The sequence below is a fragment of the Aspergillus tubingensis genome (assembly GCF_013340325.1).
Source record: "Aspergillus tubingensis WU-2223L DNA, scaffold_11, whole genome shotgun sequence".
In the NCBI taxonomy this organism is placed as follows: Eukaryota; Fungi; Ascomycota; class Eurotiomycetes; order Eurotiales; family Aspergillaceae; genus Aspergillus; species Aspergillus tubingensis.
In genome coordinates, this window is record NW_023336285.1 from 1,928,118 (window position 1) to 1,946,153 (window position 18,036).

Sequence of the window (18,036 nt, forward strand, 5' to 3'; positions counted from 1 at the left end):
CGAGCGAAAGGAATGATTTTTCTTTTTCCCCTATAGACATCATCCCCGCATCTTGTACATACCCTGGGCTGTTGTGCGTCTGTATCACTACAGTTGGACCAGAAGAGCAAGAGATTCTGTATGCTTCGGTTTCATTGCTGATCTTCTTCTCGTACTGAGTGCGCTTGCGCAATATTATGCCCATTGTTATGGGGCTGTTCTATGATATGCTCCGTGACGCCGTCAAATCGTTACGTGCGGACCCGGGATGTTGCGCTCTAGATATGTAGTCATCCGATCTCTCCGTCATGTCCCGCCTATTACTGTAGGATAATCGAGTTGCAAGGTAGCCCCTGTTTTTGCAGACTCCCAGATACCCTCAACTCCGGCGATTTCCGATCAAGGCCATGACCTGACTCAGTTCATTATACAACCGAACATCTTTCTGAGGGACTTCGTCGACGATCGGTTTCGGGTGCAACAGCCCTTTTTCCTGATCCCATGTCCATCCATACGCTATGAACTTCTGCATGATGGTCGGGTCACCCTGTTGTGCGGCGGCAGCATCCAGACCGAGATAGGTTGCAGCGGCTGCTGGCCTTATCGCCTCATAGGCCCTGCTGACTTCCTTTAACGTCTTTTCCTGGAAATGAGCTAGGTAAGGTCAGTATATGAAGGACATAGAGAAGGCAAGGCATATTCGAGAAGATGTTTTGCCTTACATTCATAACTCTGGACTATGGGTCGGAGTGCTTCTGGCCACGGCAGTTCTCGCAGAATCTTATAAACTTGTTCATATTTCCGTTGCCAGACCGCTCGGAGAAGTGTCAAGCAGTTCTGTAGTGACGAGTCATTTTGTAGTAATTCTTGTGGCACGCGTTGTGTCGATAAACGAGCTTCGGGACTGGATAACTACGGATTAGCATTTGCCAACTGTGGGGATAGCTGGGAATAGCTCACATTTTGTCTACGAGAAGGTTGGAGAAGAAGAATGTAGAGTAGTAAAGACTGAGTAGCTCCGTGTGGTTGCCCTTTTTCATGGAGAGCAAACAAGCTTCGCTTTCATAGTTTGATAGTGTTTCGTAGAGCTCCGTCGGCGATTTAGCAGAGGCAACGACGGCGGTCAGTTGCTCTTGTGTGAGTGGGGGAAGATCCATGGTGAGATAACAGTTGAGCGATCGCGAGAATTCGAGCTCGAGTTCTTTCCCGTTAAATAAGGTCTCTTGAAACAGGGCGTAACGATTCGGATGTGTTCGACTGATGGTCGACTAGACTTGCGCTGATACTAAGCACTGACGGTGCGGGGACGTTTCGGAGGAAATCCCCCAAACCCGCAACGGGAAAAGGGAACTAGTAACAAAGTATTGTGGTTTGACTTGGGTGACTTACGTACCTGGCGCCAAGCCCCAGAAGAGACCACCTTGCGAAGCTCTCGACACTCTTCAATTCATTCCCCCGTTCACATCACCACCCAACCCTTCCCTCTCATCAGCTCCCGGGACAGGTCGAGGGCTGTTTGTTCATCTTTCTTCCCATTGGATTTTGATTTTCTTCTCCCCTGGCCATTATGGCCGAATCACCCCTCGATGTCCTCTTGAAGGGTAACTCCGGCAGAACAACACGCGGCCTTCTGCGGATTATCATTCTAGCTACCATTGCCGCTGCTGCTGTGTCCAGTCGTCTGTTCAGTGTTATCCGTATGTCTCTTGACTCATATAATTGATCAATTGAGTTATCGTCACTAACATTGACCCTCTAGGATTCGAGAGTATTATTCACGAGTGTATGTTTTGATACCAATCCTCCATCTATACCTTGACGCTACCGCGGATCCGGCATTCGACACCGTGTGCAGGCAGCTCCATTCAGAGGCAACCGATGCTAATGTAGCTCACTCCTACAGTCGACCCCTGGTTCAACTTCCGCGCAACAAAATATCTGGTCTCCCATGGCTTTGAGAGCTTCTGGGACTGGTTCGACGACCGTACGTTCTTCCTGCCAAGCATGCCTTACCTCCATATACTGATTGACGATGCTGCTCAGGAACATGGCACCCCCTGGGACGTGTCACTGGTGGCACGCTATACCCCGGTCTGATGGTGACCAGCGGTGTTATTTACCACGTCTTGCGTTTCCTCACCATCCCTGTCGATATCCGTAACATCTGTGTCTTGCTTGCCCCGGCCTTCTCCGGTCTGACTGCGCTGGCAATGTACTTCCTGACTCGCGAGATGGCGACATCCCCCTCCGCTGGTCTTCTTGCGGCTGCTTTCATGGGTATCGTCCCCGGTTACATCTCTCGTTCCGTCGCGGGCAGCTACGATAACGAGGCCATTGCTATTTTCCTGCTGGTGTTCACCTTCTTCCTGTGGATCAAGGCTGTCAAGAACGGCTCCATCATGTGGGGTTCTCTGGCAGCTTTGTTCTACGGCTACATGGTGTCTGCCTGGGGTGGTTATGTCTTCATCACCAACTTGATCCCTCTGCACGTTTTCGTTCTTCTGTGCATGGGCAGATACAGCTCCCGTATCTATATCAGTTACACCACCTGGTATGCTCTGGGAACTCTGGCCAGTATGCAGATTCCTTTCGTCGGATTCTTGCCGATTCGCAACAGCGACCACATGTCTGCACTCGGTAAGTACTCTTATTAAATGTAGAGAAGAGGATCTGTACTGACCTTGCCAGGTGTCTTCGGCCTCATCCAGCTCGTGGCCTTTGCTGACTTCGTCCGTGGTTTCATCCCGGGCAAGCACTTCCAGAGACTTCTGACTACCATGATCATCGTTGTCTTCGGAATCGCTTTCGTCGGACTTGTCGTCCTCACCGTGTCCGGAGTGATCGCCCCTTGGAGTGGTCGTTTCTACTCCCTGTGGGATACCGGCTATGCCAAGATCCACATCCCTATCATTGCGTCCGTCTCCGAGCACCAGCCCACCGCTTGGCCCGCCTTCTTCTTTGATCTGAACTTCTTGATCTGGCTCTTCCCTGCTGGTGTCTACATGTGCTTCCGCGATCTCAAGGATGAGCACGTCTTTGTCATCATCTACTCGGTGCTTGCCAGTTACTTCGCCGGTGTCATGGTTCGTCTGATGTTGACCCTGACCCCCATTGTTTGTGTTGCGGCTGCTCTGGCCCTCTCCACCATTCTCGATACGTATGTGTTCGCGAAGAATGGCCCCAACCCCCGCGCCAAGGCGAACGAGGACAACTCGGACGGTCTTCGTTCCACCAGGAAGCCCGATGTCGGTGTCACATCCTACCTGTCCAAGGCTGTCATGACCTCCTCCGTTGTCATCTATCTGCTACTCTTCGTTGCGCACTGCACCTGGGTCACCTCCAACGCCTACTCCTCCCCGTCTGTGGTTCTCGCGAGCCGTTTGCCTGATGGAAGCCAGCACATTATCGATGACTACCGTGAGGCGTACTACTGGCTCCGCCAGAACACCGAGCACAACGCCAAAATCATGTCCTGGTGGGATTACGGCTACCAGATTGGTGGTATGGCGGACCGCCCTACCCTGGTGGACAACAACACGTGGAACAACACCCACATTGCCACTGTTGGTAAGGCGATGAGCTCCCGTGAAGAGGTCAGTTACCCCATCCTCCGTCAGCACGATGTTGATTACGTGCTGGTGGTGTTTGGTGGATTGCTGGGCTACTCCGGTGACGACATCAACAAGTTCCTGTGGATGGTCCGTATCGCCGAGGGTATCTGGCCCGACGAGGTCAAGGAGCGTGACTTCTTCACTGCCCGCGGTGAGTACCGGGTGGATGACGGAGCCACCCCGACCATGCGTAACAGCTTGATGTAAGATATCCCCTTTTTGCCATGGCATTGGTATGACACTAACAGCGACTACAGGTACAAAATGTCCTACTACAACTTCAACTCCTTGTTCGGTCCCGGCCAGGCCGTTGACCGCGTGCGTGGATCTCGTCTCCCCGCGGAAGGCCCTCAGCTGAACACGCTCGAGGAGGCATTCACCAGTGAGAACTGGATCATCCGTATCTACAAGGTCAAGGATCTCGACAACCTCGGCCGTGACCACAACAACGCGGTGGCCTTTGACAAGGGCCACAAGCGCAAGCGCGCCACCAAGCGCAAGGGCCCTCGTGTCCTGCGGACCGAGTAAAGGGCCTGGTGTCGTTGATAGATACCAGGTTGGGTGTAAAATCAATCCCTTCTTCATTTCTTAGCATGTCATTTTCAATTCCATGTTCTTGTACGTGTCACATCACCATATAGGCGGAATCATAGAAGTTGTGCATTTGGTTAGAAGTGTAGATTGTACTTCCACTCTTAAGCAACCAAGCCGAACCTTGTCAGAATGATAATGACATATTGAACACGGATATCCTTCGAATAATATACAGATAAATAATAAGAAGACGCGAGCAGAGATTTCCACTTGATCAGCAACACCATCTACACACATGCATCTCCTCCCTTCCCTGGCATCACATCCTCCCCTCACACACCCAAACCCAGCACAACCCCAACAAAAAAAGGGAAACATACAGTATATTCATAGTTATTCAAACCTAACTCCAATCCCAATACACCATCAACAATCAACCAATCAATCAATCAAATCAATCCATGCACACACACAGCTCGATCAGCATACGCTGAAACCGGAAATATAATAAAACATCGACAACAGTATTCCGCAAATGCAATATTCAAATCAATTATTGCTTCTTAGCCGGCTCATCGGGAACCTTCACGTCCGAGAACTCATCCTGTCCGACGGCGCGGATGGTGTAGGCGTCTATACAATAGAGATGACATTAGCCATTGTTGTATTCTTTGATTAGGTTCAGGGGCTGTGATGAGATAGAATTGCGCATGCGCGCAGCGACAATAATCAAGGAGAAGCACAAGACCAGGCAGAAGGGAGATTATGCACGTACAAACACTAATGGTGAAAGACACCAAGGCCAGACCGGTAAAAGCATTCTTGAACAGGTACGGCCGACGGGCACGGAGAAGGGCCGCTCCGGCGCGGTAGTCTTTGCCGTAGTAGGTTGAGTTGAAGCTGTAAGTTTCATTGACGGTATGAGTCAGTGTGTCTCTCTATCTTGCGATGGATGGGATGGGGTGATCGGGGTAGTAGGTAGTAGTGGGGTGTTCTGTCTGGGATGGGGTGTAATAAGCAATGGAAGTGGATATCGAGACGTACATTCCGGCAGGCATTGTGGAAAGGTTTGAGTCTGTGGTGACTGGTTGAGGCTTTAAGATGAGTGAGGGTATTGGAGAGGGCGCGACGTTTTTTCTTTTCGGAGGTGGACGGGGAACTTTTGGAGAGGATCGACTGACGCCTTCATTGGGATTCGGCCCGGGCTTGGCGGGCTGGTGGTGGCTGCTGGCCGAGGCGGAGCCGCGGGGATTTAACTACTTGTTTATCCCTATACTCCGTATACTGGTTTTTATTGCATGATGCTCTCATATGTCGTTGTCTTGATGGGTTTCTCATATTCTAAATGCAGTAGATTGAGTCATTGATGTTGCATTAGCATCAGGTCGGACTCTCTTGAAATTGTAGTAGTATCAGTTGCTAATTATATATTTCTTGTAAGGCTACTACTAGTACTCTTAGTACTTGATCACATTCAAATAATCATGACAGTAGTAGTAGTAGTAGTAGTAGTAGTAGTATTTAGTATGGGAGATTTCCACCTGTATGATGCTTTCATTTACTTCCCATCGCCTTGCATGTAAGATCTACTAGTATATTTCTTACTACCTCCCATTACTTCATCTTATCCCTTAAACCAATGGCTATATACTCTGCTAGAAAGTCCCAGGTTATAAGGAAGAGAACACAATCTTAGCATTTATCAGCAGTATCTACTCCTGTTCCACTGTCGTGGTTACGACTATCCGCTGTTGGCTTTCGTTATCGCAACTCTCAAGATCGAGCTTACCCTTCCCCTTGAATTTATGGGCCCAGTGACTCCGTTCGCTGAGCTGGTATCCGCTATGACCAGGGCCATTTCTCCAATCTCGGCTCGGATCGGTGCTCTTTTTGCTGCTGTTCAGCCCCGGAATGTTCCTAAGTAGCACACGTAGCGAAGGTAAAGAGCCGGTGATTAGACCGAGTGCATATTCGACGTTCATCAATATGAGGGGAACAGCACCGACGTCTACGATGTGCGGTTAGTGAAGTGAATTTGTATCAACGGAGAGAAGGGGGGTCATACATGTATAGTCAGTTGAGTTGACTTGGAAATCTAATAGCGGAATGCGTGCCAGCCCGGCACTGCATGCCACGAATCCTTCATCAGTCAGCCTAGGATGTTCAGTAAAGGAAAGTAATGACCTGCAAACATACCAAGACAAAACAGTCCAATAATGAATAAACGACGCTGAATGGGCATTTGAAGCTTCCAGATTGTCGGCATCGGAAGAGTGATAATGCTCACATCAAATAGTAACATCAGTATCGCCTGATACAGCTGGAGGTCCTCTAACACAGCATTGGAAAAGCACTTCGAGTTAGGAATGGTCGAATCCCACACTGCCTGCACTGGCCAGCACTGGAAGATCAAGGGTAATTCCCCCGAAATTGTCACGATGACCATGAGCACCATGATTCCCAGACCAACCCGCCGGATCCATTTGGTTGGGAAAACCCGCATGATAAAAACAGTAAGGCTACATTTGACCGCCAAGGCCACCCAGAGATATAGGCAGAATAAGATATATACGTACTGAAACAATAAGTCAGCAGATATAGAAAGACAGCAAAGGCACTAACCTTCTCCATCATGATCATATCTGCAGTAGGAACAGTATCCTGATGGTAGCCAATCCCGTACGTTGTAAGAATGATGGAGAGGGCCGCGAACACAAGGACCATGGACTGCTCAGTGCGGTTAAGAGTTGGGTCATCTTCATCCTCTGTGAAAATAGTACATACTAGGGCAAGAAGAACAAGACAGTCATCCAGACCGAGAGCGTGCATGATAAATCCTCGAAGATAGAGCTAGGGAGACGCAGGTCGATCAGCCCGTGTATGCTGCCATTGCGGAAATGTGAACATACTCTAAGACAGCAAACAATCAAGGTGAGAAGACTGAATGCGCCAATCACTCCCCTCACTGTGTACACCATTGGAGGCGCCGGATCAGGAAGATGCATCGGAGAGCCATCTGTACCGGTCATTTTCTTGTCAGCCGCTACGGTGACTTCCTTGGCCTTAGTTTTATTTCCTCATTCGGAGCTGGTTTGAACGAGTATAGCAACAGTAAAGAGGCATCCGCAAGCAAAAAGCCTGACAATAGCCCCCTGACCGGCGTTCCAGTCAAGATAAATCCAGACATCGCGACATTCCATTTACTGAAATGATTAAGTGCGTGTACTTGCAGGGATCCGTCCCCCATCAGCCGACTGCAGGGTAGATATCCTGTTAAAAGACATAATAGAAATGATAAATAATCTATAGAACAGGGAAGCCAATCCTGAAAGTGACCAAGTGGGCCGGTGCTGTGCCACTTTGTTGTTTGAGGCGAACATGAACCATCATTCGATTCGGGGCTGTCATAGTGGCCCACTTGGCGCATGAACTGGGGAGTGACCGTTGGTCGCGGAGGCTGCCACGGCCAAGATGGTGTCAATGCCTCGCCCATTGACATAAAGATTAAAGGGATATGTTACACTGTAAAGGTCAGCCATCGATTATCATAATCAAGGAGTAATGCTGCGAGAATGGCTCTTGGACTTTGTTATGAACCCGCATCAGCCGGCTCAGCCCTGACTGACTCGAGTCTGATGGCATCTTGCACCTTACTGGGAGGCGCAATCTATGTAGGCGGCGGCGTCAGACTAACAACAACCCCGGTTACACCGTTTCTTTGTTATCAGGTCTATTAATTTCGGAGTTGAACGGCCGTAGTGGGCTGCTTTAAAGGGGATTCAGGAGGGATGGGACGATCGCAACCTGTCAAGGACATGGTTCGCATCAAAGATCTGAACGGCGAGGATCATCACCTCGTTGACCAACATAAAACTCCGTGACTGTATTATTCCACTTGAATTTCTCCTCATATCAATCTTCCAGCATGTCGGATAGCCCCGGTCTGCTGGCTTTAAGCCCACTTGACCACATCCCAGCGAAGCTCTTCCTGCCGTATATTCTGTACTTTGACACGACCGACACGCAGACAGCCCTCTCCACCCTCCAGAAAGGAATTGACAGGTTGATTTCAGAATTGCCCTGGCTCGCAGGAGAAGTGGTTCTCTACAGTGTGCCAGACGGCCCCAAGAACCGGATGCATATTGCGCCCCCATGTGTTCCTCTTTCTGATGTCCCTATGCTGAAGATCAAGCACTTTGACGGCGATGCAGACTCTCATTCTCACCCGACCCAGTCCTATCTGCCTCTGCCCACATTTATCCCAGCCTCCCAACAGCGTCCTGTTCTTCGCTTTCAGGCAAATGTCTTTCATAGCAGGATCATTGTGGCCATGTCCTTCTGGCACAGCGTCTTTGATGGTACCGGGGCCGGTGTGATCCTGGAAGCAGTCGCCGAGTGCTGCAAGTCAACCAACGAAGAAATTACAACCAGCCTCGTGCAGACTATCGCGAAGACCCATGATGACCTCCGGAAGGAAGTCGCAAACTTTCCATCTAAATGTGTGAAGCGCCTCGACCACAGCATTGAGTTGGGAACGCCTGTTTTTGATCCCAACATTTCCACTGAACAATGGAATGCAATGGAATCTGCCTTGTCCTCTATTGTCGAGACAAAGCGATACACCTTCCGACCCGAGAAAGTAGCCAAGGTGAAGGACATTTGTACACAACTCATGCCTCAGTTGCAGTCCTCAGAGTGGATCTCTAGCAACGATGTTATTACCGCAACACTGGCCATCTGTGTCGACCGAGCCCTTCATCCGGAGCGAGCAGACAGAACCCAAAGCGCCGATTTTCTAATGGCCGTTGATTTGCGAAGCCGAGTTGATCCTCCGCTACCAGAGACCTACCTGGGGAACGCTATCTTCCCTGTCCATGACGATATCTATTCTGAAGAGATGGCAGGCCAGACTGGAAGTGATGCAGATCTCCTACATCTAGCTCAGTTGGCACTGCGTATCCGCATGAAGCTTACAACCATGGACAAGACTCTCATGTATAGCGCATCAGCCGCCGTCGCCGACTATGAAGATTGGACCAAGGTTGAAGCAGGACCCGCGGGGATCATTGTAACCAGCTGGAGAGGTCTCAAGGTCTTTTCGCTAGATTTTGGCGCTGGACTGGGCCACATTGTAGACTTCGAGCCCGGGCTCACGCTTGTCCCTGGTGGGTGTATCTTTCTGCCGTCACGGACGTCCCTGGAGAAAAGTGGGTCGACTCCAATTTGGGAAGTATGCATCACCCTGAAAGCTGGGGATTCCCAACTGCTTGAGAAGGATCCACTGTTCAACCGGATCTTGGCATGATAATGGCTGGTGGAATGTGGTATATGGCTGTCTGGACTGTACGACGTGACGGTGTTGACTGAAGTTCTCTTTGACTCTACTAGCATTGTCTCTAAATTGAGGATGCCAGGTACAAGGCATTTTAGACAGTGCTAGCAGTGCTTCTCAGTACATCCACATGCTGCTAAGTTCCATCTTATACTGGACCCATGGGTGTGCTCGAGGCCATCTTAGTGCCGGCCGATCATCAATAGATCTAGGGTTGAATCCATGACACCTGCATAATGAGTATTTATACTAAGAATGCATCGGGGCCAAATGCCATTGTCAACGACCAATTAGGCACTTTTTGAGCTCTTCCTGGATGAGAATGACGGTCCAATTAGAAAGGATGTCAATAGATATGGAATGAGGATGGGGGACAAGGATTAAGGGAAATGACGGTGGATGCCGCGAGACAAGTCTCACGTGACCATTGTGTCAAGCGCCGGCCAGATTCCTGCTTCGGCTTCCGTCCATCCATTCATTCAGCTTGACTTCTTCCACCAACAACAACTACCATTATCCTCCTCCTCTCCTTCTCCCCCCTCGGGTTTCTCGGTTGGTATTTCTTACCTACATCACCCCTTTGTTTCCGCCCGAGTCATCGTTGCTTTCTTCTCATATTTACCAATCACTGGTACTCACCTTTACGCTGTATGCGCCGCGTCGGCAGATTATCTAGTCGCATTCTAAGCCCGGTGCTTGCACCGTGAATTTCCCCTTCCCCTGCGTAGACAAACCCAACCAGTTCCCCTTTTGCTTTACAAATCCGATCTTTCAAACCTCGTCCTTCCTTCCATCTGGCCGGCTCAGTCGGCCATTGAACCAGTCGTAATGGCTCAGTCGACCGATCACCTCGTCGATCAGATCGCCCAGCTCAACGCCGCCCGAAACCTCGTCCTTGGCGATGCTGCCTTCTACCCACAGATCGTGAACGGTGTTCTTCCGTTAATTGGCGCAAATACACGCCTGGAGTTGCGACGATGGGGATCGGAGTTCCTGGCCGAGACGTTTGCCAGTCCCGCGTTGGCTTCGACTCAGAAGGAACAATTGGCCCCGAACGTGCTGCAGACATTACGAGAGATATTGGAATTGCCGGAAAAGGATCCCATGGTTTTGAAACATATAGTGCAGAATGCGGCCAGTTTGTATCCGCTGGTGTTTAGGCATATGTAGGTGGCTGATGCTTGCTTCTGTTTCGCCCCCCTCGGGAGAGCTCTCGTAGATTGCTGCATGGTGCTGCAATGTGATTTAGAGCACCCATTGGGCTTCGCAGTGTACTAACGCTTGACCTTGCAGTATCAATCACCCCGCAGAGGCAACCGCCTGGGAGAACATGACAGCCATCAAACAGGACATCCTGCGTCGATGGGACTCCTTCCCTTTCCCCGTCAAGATCTGCTGTATCAAGTTCGTACAGCGAGTCGTCCACGTGCAGACGCATGGCCCCATCGCCGACCCTAGAGTATGTTCACTGAGATCTTGCGTATTTCGCTGAGACTAACGCTGTCTTCCCAGCGACCCGACCAGAATGAGACCTCCTTGGCCATTGTGCCCCGAAACCATGCTATCCTGTCTCTCCCAAATTTGGAAGCAGAGGCGTCCGGATTGCTGGACCGACTTTTGTCTGTCTTCCAAGAAGAATCAAGGTATTTAAGACCCCTTTCCATCCGCGGTAGTCAACGTAAAATGTCGCTAATACTTTCAAAGTGATCCCCTTCTCGTCAATGCGACTTTGAACTGCCTGGCCGTCCTCATTCGAACCCGACCATCCGTGGGCAATAAGATCATCAACGCGATCATGAACTTCTACCCTGCGAGACAAGTGCGCGCTCCCATAACTCCCTCGGTCCGAGTTGGTGTCAAGTCGATGGAACGGACCGCCAGAGCGGTGATGATCAATATACTCAAGAGGTGAGACAAGATGATGGCATAAGATAAGCGGGTTGGATTGCTGATGGATCTACTCAGGAACCCCAACCACCCCCTGGCGGGCAAGATGCAGCAATATATCGACCGATTGATGCAGTCGCGCATAGAAGTGGCCGACGAAGCCTCGCGGAAGCGCGGTTTGCCTACTGAGCCAACGGACGGGCTAGACAACACTAAACGGGCGAAACTCGATGCTGAAACGCCAGCCCTGATCAAGGTTCCGCCGTTGCCACCAGGCCCGATTAGCTATTCACAGCTCTTCACGCTCACTGAAGACCGGGAGCTGTCGAACTTCGATGTGAAGCAGTTGCCTACCGATATTGTACTCAAGATTGTTGTTCCTCTCCTAGGTCGTGTCGACCAGTCGATGATGCAGCAGTCCATTGAGGTATGCTGAACTCCAAATAAGGAAGGAAAACCAGTGCTAACGGAGCCGCAGGCGATACGTATGCGGTATCAAACAATTCAGAAGCAGCAGGCTGCACAGCCTCCGGCAGCCCCAGCGGAGGCAGAAGATGACGACGACTACGAACCCGAGTACCAGCCCATGGACATTCCCGAACCGGCAGCCGAACAAGCGGAAGCCGTATCCGCTGAAGTGGCCGACCTCCAACCGGACCTAGTATCTCTAGGCCCTTTCGTTCTACCCCAGCCACCGCCTCTGACGGAAGATGAGGCCGCAGACATTGGTCGAAGTGCTGTTGGGAGAGTGTTTGGCATGTTGACGTCCACCGGAGTTGCCCCTAACCAAGCCAAAGGGAAGAGTCAACAGCAACTAGGCTTTGCTCGCCTAGCTGGAAGCACCTTCGACCGTGATGCTTGGGTGACCCTGCTCACTAGACTTGCCACTCGGGCCCCAGCTGGTCTGGAACCGGGAAGCGGAAAAGTCGAGAAGGGAAAGGCCCCAATATCGGACTCTATCCGAGAGACCCTCTACCGATATATCCTAGAGGACTTTCGCGGTCGCGTAAACATTGGCATCATGTGGCTTAACGAGGAATGGTACAACGACCGGATGCAAATGGAGTTTACTGCGCAGCATCGGCGCGAAGAGGATGAGGAGGTAACAGTTCCGTTACACTACGACCACTGGGTCCTGCGACTCCTGGACGGGTTCCTCCCGTACCTGGACTCTCGGGACACGAAGATCTTCATCCGCTTCCTCAGTGAGATACCCGAGGTGACGATCCCAATCACAAAGCGAGTGGCCAGTCTAGCAAAGGATCCAGAGCGCGTGAACCTATGCATTCAATCTCTACTGTACGTTCCATACCCACCCAAAAGAAGAGAGGAAACCTCAAGTATCAAGAAGCTAACAAAATTCCAAGATACCTGATAATGTTCCGACCCCCCGCACGGGAGATGTGTCTCAACGCCCTCGAGGACGTCTACGATACCTGTATGTTGCGATCTTCCCCCGCACAGACTACCCCAACGCTAACCATCCTACCCCACACTTTAGACGAAGAATCCCGTCCCTTGGCCGGTAAATTACTCGCCAAATGGCGTCCCAAGAAGACCGAAGAGCAGCAACAGCAACAACAAGAAGGGCAACAAACACCATCCCAGACTCCTCAATCTCAGCCTCAGCAGCAGCAGCAGCAAACCACCCTCGCATCCCGCCCTATCACAACATCAGAGTCCAACACTCCCCTCACCAACGGCACGGATGAATCCAACCCCACTCCCCCGCCGCCACCACAACAACAACCACAACCAGATGCCACCCCAACCACCACCTGAGCAAGAAGAGGAAGCGTCCGTAACCAACACCAACACACCCCCTCGCATCTAAAGAAATACCTACCCTGTTATGTATTACTTTGTAACTTGCAACAGACACAATCAAAGAAAGAGAATACATACATACATACATACATACATACATACAAGCAAATCTATCAATACCTACCTCTGTCGCGGATGATTCCCCCCATCTCCTTTCTGATCGCGTCACTCGCATACACTAAATAGCCAATCAATCCATTGTCTGGGAAATTATAACTGATTCTCCTTCCATGGTGGTAGTACTACTATAGTACTACAGTAGTTAGTTAAGTTATCTAGATGTGGGGGGGGAGGAGATGGTATCCATTTATTCGAGTTAGCGGGAGCTTATCTATCAATCAATCTATTTATCTAAGTTTCAATCTATACCATGGGGGAGAGAGTATTAATCAATACATGGCTTATGTAGCTTTGGAATTAATTCCGCGCGGAGATGTTGATCCGGTACGTGTGGCTTGTGGCTTGGTAAGGATACTGTCTGCACTCGGTAGTACCTTCTGAGTGATACCGATGTACTAGTGCCACACCGTATATGGTGAAAGATCGAAGGACAGGAACAAAATAAGAATTGGAGAGTTGCACTGATCAGTGAAGAGAGTTTCTATTCTAATAATAAACCTCCTATGCACGGCTTTCCGTGGTAATAAACAGAAAAAGAATACACATATCCCAACAACGCCAAGAGAGCAAAAAGGTCAAGACATAACACCGTGGGCATATGTAGTATGTATCGTGAACAGCAAGAATAATAAGAAGAAGAAGAAGAAGAAGAAGAAGAAGAAGAAGAAAGAAGAGAAGACGGTGATTGTTTGGAGAAAAAAAGATCAAGAAGAAAACCCCCAGCAAAAAGTATTAGCTATCAGCCGATGCATCCGTTCGCCCATATTCACACATTGCCCCAAAGCAGTTCCTCATCAAAAAACAGTGAGATAAGAGGAACCGGCAGAAATTGCTGAATAGATAGATCACTTGAATTCGTCCCTGTTGGTGCCAGTCATACATGCCAAATCCGTACATACATTAAAAACACTCTACAACACCTGAAAGCGAAGCCCTGTACATTGAGCTATGGAGAATGTCCACACCTCGGAAGAAATGATGGTAGATGGTGAGTTTGCTGTTGCGTGATAGAATTCCATTATCGCGCTGCCATCTGATTCGACCCAGGGCCAAGGAGTCCTGTTGACTGATGGATGGAGTTGACCGGTCGAGATGAGAGTGGCGGCGAGGAATCACGTTTCACGGTAGCCGACTGGAAGAGACCGAGTCGGGCCGAAGGTGGTGAATAGGCGGCATTTTGAGAGGTCCCTTGGGGAGAGCGGTGACCGAGTGTTGTATTATACGAGGCGGGATGTGGTTTGCGTACATCGAGGGGAGAGGAACTTAATGATCGGAACCCAGATCTCCTCTCCGCCTCGTAATCGGGGTTTGCAAAGGGTCCGGGATGTTGAGGGTGTTGTTCTTGGTCGTAAGGGGTGTTGTTGGCTGAGGAGTTTTCGGCGATAGTGGAGGCAGACCCGTTGGGTGCGTGTATGTCGACCACTCGTTTTTGTGCGGCAGGTGTTGTGAACACAGGAGCCCGGGGATTCTCAAAGACCCGACTCTGCGGTCGTTGTGGCAGCTGCTGGTGCTGATGTATGGGATGCTGCGGATTAGCCCATGGCGTCTGCTCCAAGAAAGCTTCTTCTGCAGCTGTGCGGTAGACGTTCGATGACATGGCCGGCATGGCACCCCGCGGGAGCGTGGACTGAGCCTGTGATGCGGGAACTCGTGGTTCGATGGAGATCTGCGTGTGCCATATTAGATTGGACGTTCACTGTCGGAAAGGTTTTAAGGTTTGGTGGAACTTACACCCATCTTTTCTAGATCCTCATCAAGCTCCGATGGCCGTGCAGCGGACAGCGCAGGTGCAGCTGGAAAGCCGACGTATTTGGCAACTCCTGCCATGACAGACACCTCTTGGTTGTACGCGGTTTGGTGGGCGATCTGCTGTGACCGGCGGGTGGGGAACGGAATGTAATGTTGCGGGCTAATCTCGTCCGTCTTGAAGCGATCGTGCTGGATAGAGTAAAACTGCTTGCTGATCGCACTTGAATGCTTTTCGCGAATATCTCGTGTCCGTTGAAAGAAGGTGCTATGCGCTTGAGCACGTTCAGCTAGACTCTTGTTCAACAAGGCTTTCATCCTGTACTGAAAGAGTGTCTGTTCGTATTTGATTTTCGTATCGCGATACCGTCCGATGCATTCAAGCTGCCGCAGGTACTCAGGATGCGTGGGATTCTTTGCGTCGAGCATCTCTAGCTCTCGGTTCAATTTTGAAATCCTCTCGTCATAGATCCTAGCAGCCATGTGGTTAGTAATCTGCTCATAACACACAAAGACCAATGGGTTCATACTTGTCTCGTAGGGTCGCAAACTCCTGTTCTAATACGGCGAGAGAATCCATCGCAGATATCCTCTTGGCTGCTAGGTGTGGAGATCAGAATCGGAGTAACTGGCGCCTGCATCTCTGGGGCAACTTACACTCTTCCTCAAGTTTGGCGGCAGCAGCTTCACCGTCATCCGCATCTTCACCACGTTCCGCGGCATCATCATCGCCAACGTCATCGGCCTCTGCGCCGGTCTCAAGCGCACCGTTATCGGCTTCATCGTCGGCATCTCTGGTTTTCCGACCCTTCCGCTTACCCTTCTTGGCCCTCTTACCCTTAGCAGGTACCGCAGGTAAGGTCGACTCGGGGACGTCGTCGGTTGCGATGTCTTCCTCGACAAGCTTTGGGGGTTCGTCCATTGGCTCGGGTGTGAGTACGAGGTCATCTGGCGGAGGGTCGCTCAAGTCACTCTTGACTGAGCCACGGCGCTTCTGGGGCGGCAAATCTTCTTCGTCGATTCCCATACCCCCCTCGTCACCGGACTCTAGCCGCTTGCGCTTCTTGCCAGTGCTTTCTGAAAGCGCAGAGTCATCGAGCCCGGGTGTATCATTGTCCATTTCAGCGGTGCGTGTGGTTTTAGCACGGGGCTTACTGGGGGAATCGTCCGCCACGTGCTCTTCGTCATCTTCCACATCATCGTAGGTCGTCGACTGAGCCAGCTTGCTGGGACTGGGCTCATAGCCAGAGGCACTCACGACGATATTTGTTTTTGAACGGAAGTTTGGTGAGTCCTCAATGCGCTCCGTTTCCGCTTCTGAATCATTTTCCGGGGCCACTTTATCGGGCTTCGGAGACTCATAGTCGGATGGAATATTTTCAGATACGTCATCAATCTCACTCAAACTGCTAGATCTATCATCACCCATGAATGAGTCGTCCAGAAGGAGGTTCTGTTCGCCATTGGTGACGGCAGAGTCTGCTCCAGCTGGCGCACCCACCGAAACAGGTTCCCTGCTTTCGGCTACCTCCATGGTTATGCGCGAGTATGAAGTTTATCGGTAGGAAGAGGGGGAAGGTCAGAGAGGAAGAATTGAGGGCGTTGTGTGTGGAGATTGTGGTCTGGAGACCTGTGGGGGGTAGGCAAATCCGTGGTTGTTGGTAGGATCAGGGTCGTAAATCTAGTTCAATGGAGAACAAAACGTTAGACGACTTGAGAAAAAACATGATACGGCAAAATAAGGCGATATGAAACTCATTAGCTGGGGAGAAGAGTGGAAGAGGAAAATGTCGAGGATGAGAGGGGAGAAAGAGGGTTGCCAAAGGCGGTGCGGAGGTTCTGATCACACCCCAGACGGAGCGAAAGTGACTTTCGCTCCCGGTTTGGGCTCTGGGAACTGCGCCGACCCAACTGCAACGCTCAGGGCGCTGTCTCGAGGTCCCAGAGCCGTGACAACATCGCGAGTATCTGGCACCAACCAAGTATCCATAAGAAAAGCGTCGAAGAACATACCGTTCAGTAATGCGCCAGCAGCGAAACTCGTAAGACGCAGCTGCCGCGACCGAGTCCGGTTCCCTGAACCACCGCGATCGCGGAGAGAGGATAGGAGCAAGCCAGAAGGACTCGGAAGTATTGACCAATATGTAGTATAAATGCACTCGCCAGAATCCGCGCAAGCAAACTCTCGTCGAGAGGAAGTATTGTACGTAGGAGGAGGTGGTGGTGAAAGTCAACGCTCACGAAGCGGGCAAGACGACAGTGCAGCGTAGCGGGAGGATGGGCGGCATGGAAGAGGAGGGTAGACGGTTGGATGAGGAAATTGTTGAAACCAGCAGAAAGCGAGCGAGTAGTGTGGGGAAAAGAGTCTGGAGATAAAGACCACCAAGTCTGAAGCGCTAGGGAAGCGATGGCAGCTTGGAGGTGAGAGGAAAAGAGGAGGAGAGGCGGCGGCGGAGGGAGAAAGAACCAGAGCAGCAGCAGAGCAGCAAAGCAGCAGCAGCAGCAGCAGCAATGATGGAGATTGATTAACTGACTGGCCGGCCGCTTCCCTTTCGCTGCTCCTCTTCCCGTATACCGCCTGTATCGCGTTCTGCCGGCTGTATTGCTGCCGCGCCCCGTGGAGACTCACCGCCTTGACGTGCGACCATCTTATCATCCTCGGTCTCGCTCAATTGAGGACAACAGGAATTTCAAAGGTAATTGTCATAATTTCAGGTAGGTATAGGGTCATTTCATTGAAGTCCACTATCAAAATCGCATTTCCCTGTGGCTGAGACTTCCATTGCCCCTTCATCAGTTGGACCGCTATCAGTCCCCACGTGACTGATCCGGCGCCTATCGCCGAGACCCAGAAAAAAAAAGAGGAAAAAGTAAAAAAAAGTAGGAAATATCAGAACAGAAACGCCAAGCGCAGACAATACGGAAATTTGACAGTTACAGGCCTGTCAGCTTTTCCATCTTACATTTTTATCCCATTTTCAAAAGGGACTGGATCCCTAG

The 18,036-nt window shown here is 50.7% G+C and overlaps 7 protein-coding genes across 7 annotated transcripts; 3 read left to right on the forward strand and 4 right to left on the reverse strand.

Moving 5' to 3' along the window:
- Nucleotides 1-358: 358 nt before the first annotated feature.
- AtWU_09991 (CSN8/PSMD8/EIF3K family protein) lies at nt 359-1,136 on the reverse strand (the record flags this gene model as incomplete). Its single annotated transcript, XM_035505097.1, has 3 exons — nt 359-633; nt 702-883; nt 940-1,136. The coding sequence occupies 3 exons, from the start codon at nt 1,134-1,136 to the stop codon at nt 359-361; spliced, it is 654 nt and encodes a 217-aa protein (XP_035360990.1).
- A 410-nt stretch (nt 1,137-1,546) lies between these two features.
- Nucleotides 1,547-4,118, forward strand: AtWU_09992 (dolichyl-diphosphooligosaccharide--protein glycosyltransferase subunit STT3; the record flags this gene model as incomplete). The annotated part of the gene is made up of 6 exons (XM_035505098.1): nt 1,547-1,676; nt 1,739-1,762; nt 1,883-1,963; nt 2,023-2,616; nt 2,668-3,793; nt 3,848-4,118. 6 exons carry the CDS (start codon nt 1,547-1,549, stop codon nt 4,116-4,118), a joined length of 2,226 nt encoding a protein of 741 aa, XP_035360991.1.
- Nucleotides 4,119-4,677: 559 nt separating this feature from the next.
- AtWU_09993 (cytochrome c oxidase assembly factor 3, mitochondrial) lies at nt 4,678-5,182 on the reverse strand (the record flags this gene model as incomplete). The annotated part of the gene is made up of 3 exons (XM_035505099.1): nt 4,678-4,757; nt 4,900-5,024; nt 5,169-5,182. The coding sequence occupies 3 exons, from the start codon at nt 5,180-5,182 to the stop codon at nt 4,678-4,680; spliced, it is 219 nt and encodes a 72-aa protein (XP_035360992.1).
- Nucleotides 5,183-5,836: 654 nt separating this feature from the next.
- Nucleotides 5,837-7,153, reverse strand: AtWU_09994 (Fe-S protein assembly co-chaperone HscB; the record flags this gene model as incomplete). The annotated part of the gene is made up of 5 exons (XM_035505100.1): nt 5,837-6,132; nt 6,190-6,264; nt 6,321-6,699; nt 6,747-6,974; nt 7,034-7,153. The coding sequence occupies 5 exons, from the start codon at nt 7,151-7,153 to the stop codon at nt 5,837-5,839; spliced, it is 1,098 nt and encodes a 365-aa protein (XP_035360993.1).
- Nucleotides 7,154-8,049: 896 nt separating this feature from the next.
- Nucleotides 8,050-9,429, forward strand: AtWU_09995 (acetyltransferase; the record flags this gene model as incomplete). The annotated part of the gene is made up of 1 exon (XM_035505101.1): nt 8,050-9,429. One exon carries the CDS (start codon nt 8,050-8,052, stop codon nt 9,427-9,429), a length of 1,380 nt encoding a protein of 459 aa, XP_035360994.1.
- Nucleotides 9,430-10,284: 855 nt separating this feature from the next.
- On the forward strand, nt 10,285-13,125 carry AtWU_09996 (RNA-processing protein PTA1; the record flags this gene model as incomplete). The annotated part of the gene is made up of 8 exons (XM_035505102.1): nt 10,285-10,622; nt 10,750-10,915; nt 10,969-11,099; nt 11,161-11,364; nt 11,422-11,770; nt 11,822-12,642; nt 12,711-12,781; nt 12,845-13,125. The coding sequence occupies 8 exons, from the start codon at nt 10,285-10,287 to the stop codon at nt 13,123-13,125; spliced, it is 2,361 nt and encodes a 786-aa protein (XP_035360995.1).
- Nucleotides 13,126-14,308: 1,183 nt separating this feature from the next.
- Nucleotides 14,309-16,570, reverse strand: AtWU_09997 (uncharacterized protein; the record flags this gene model as incomplete). Its single annotated transcript, XM_035505103.1, has 4 exons — nt 14,309-14,956; nt 15,022-15,508; nt 15,567-15,636; nt 15,694-16,570. 4 exons carry the CDS (start codon nt 16,568-16,570, stop codon nt 14,309-14,311), a joined length of 2,082 nt encoding a protein of 693 aa, XP_035360996.1.
- Between the last annotated feature and the right edge of the window lie 1,466 nt (nt 16,571-18,036).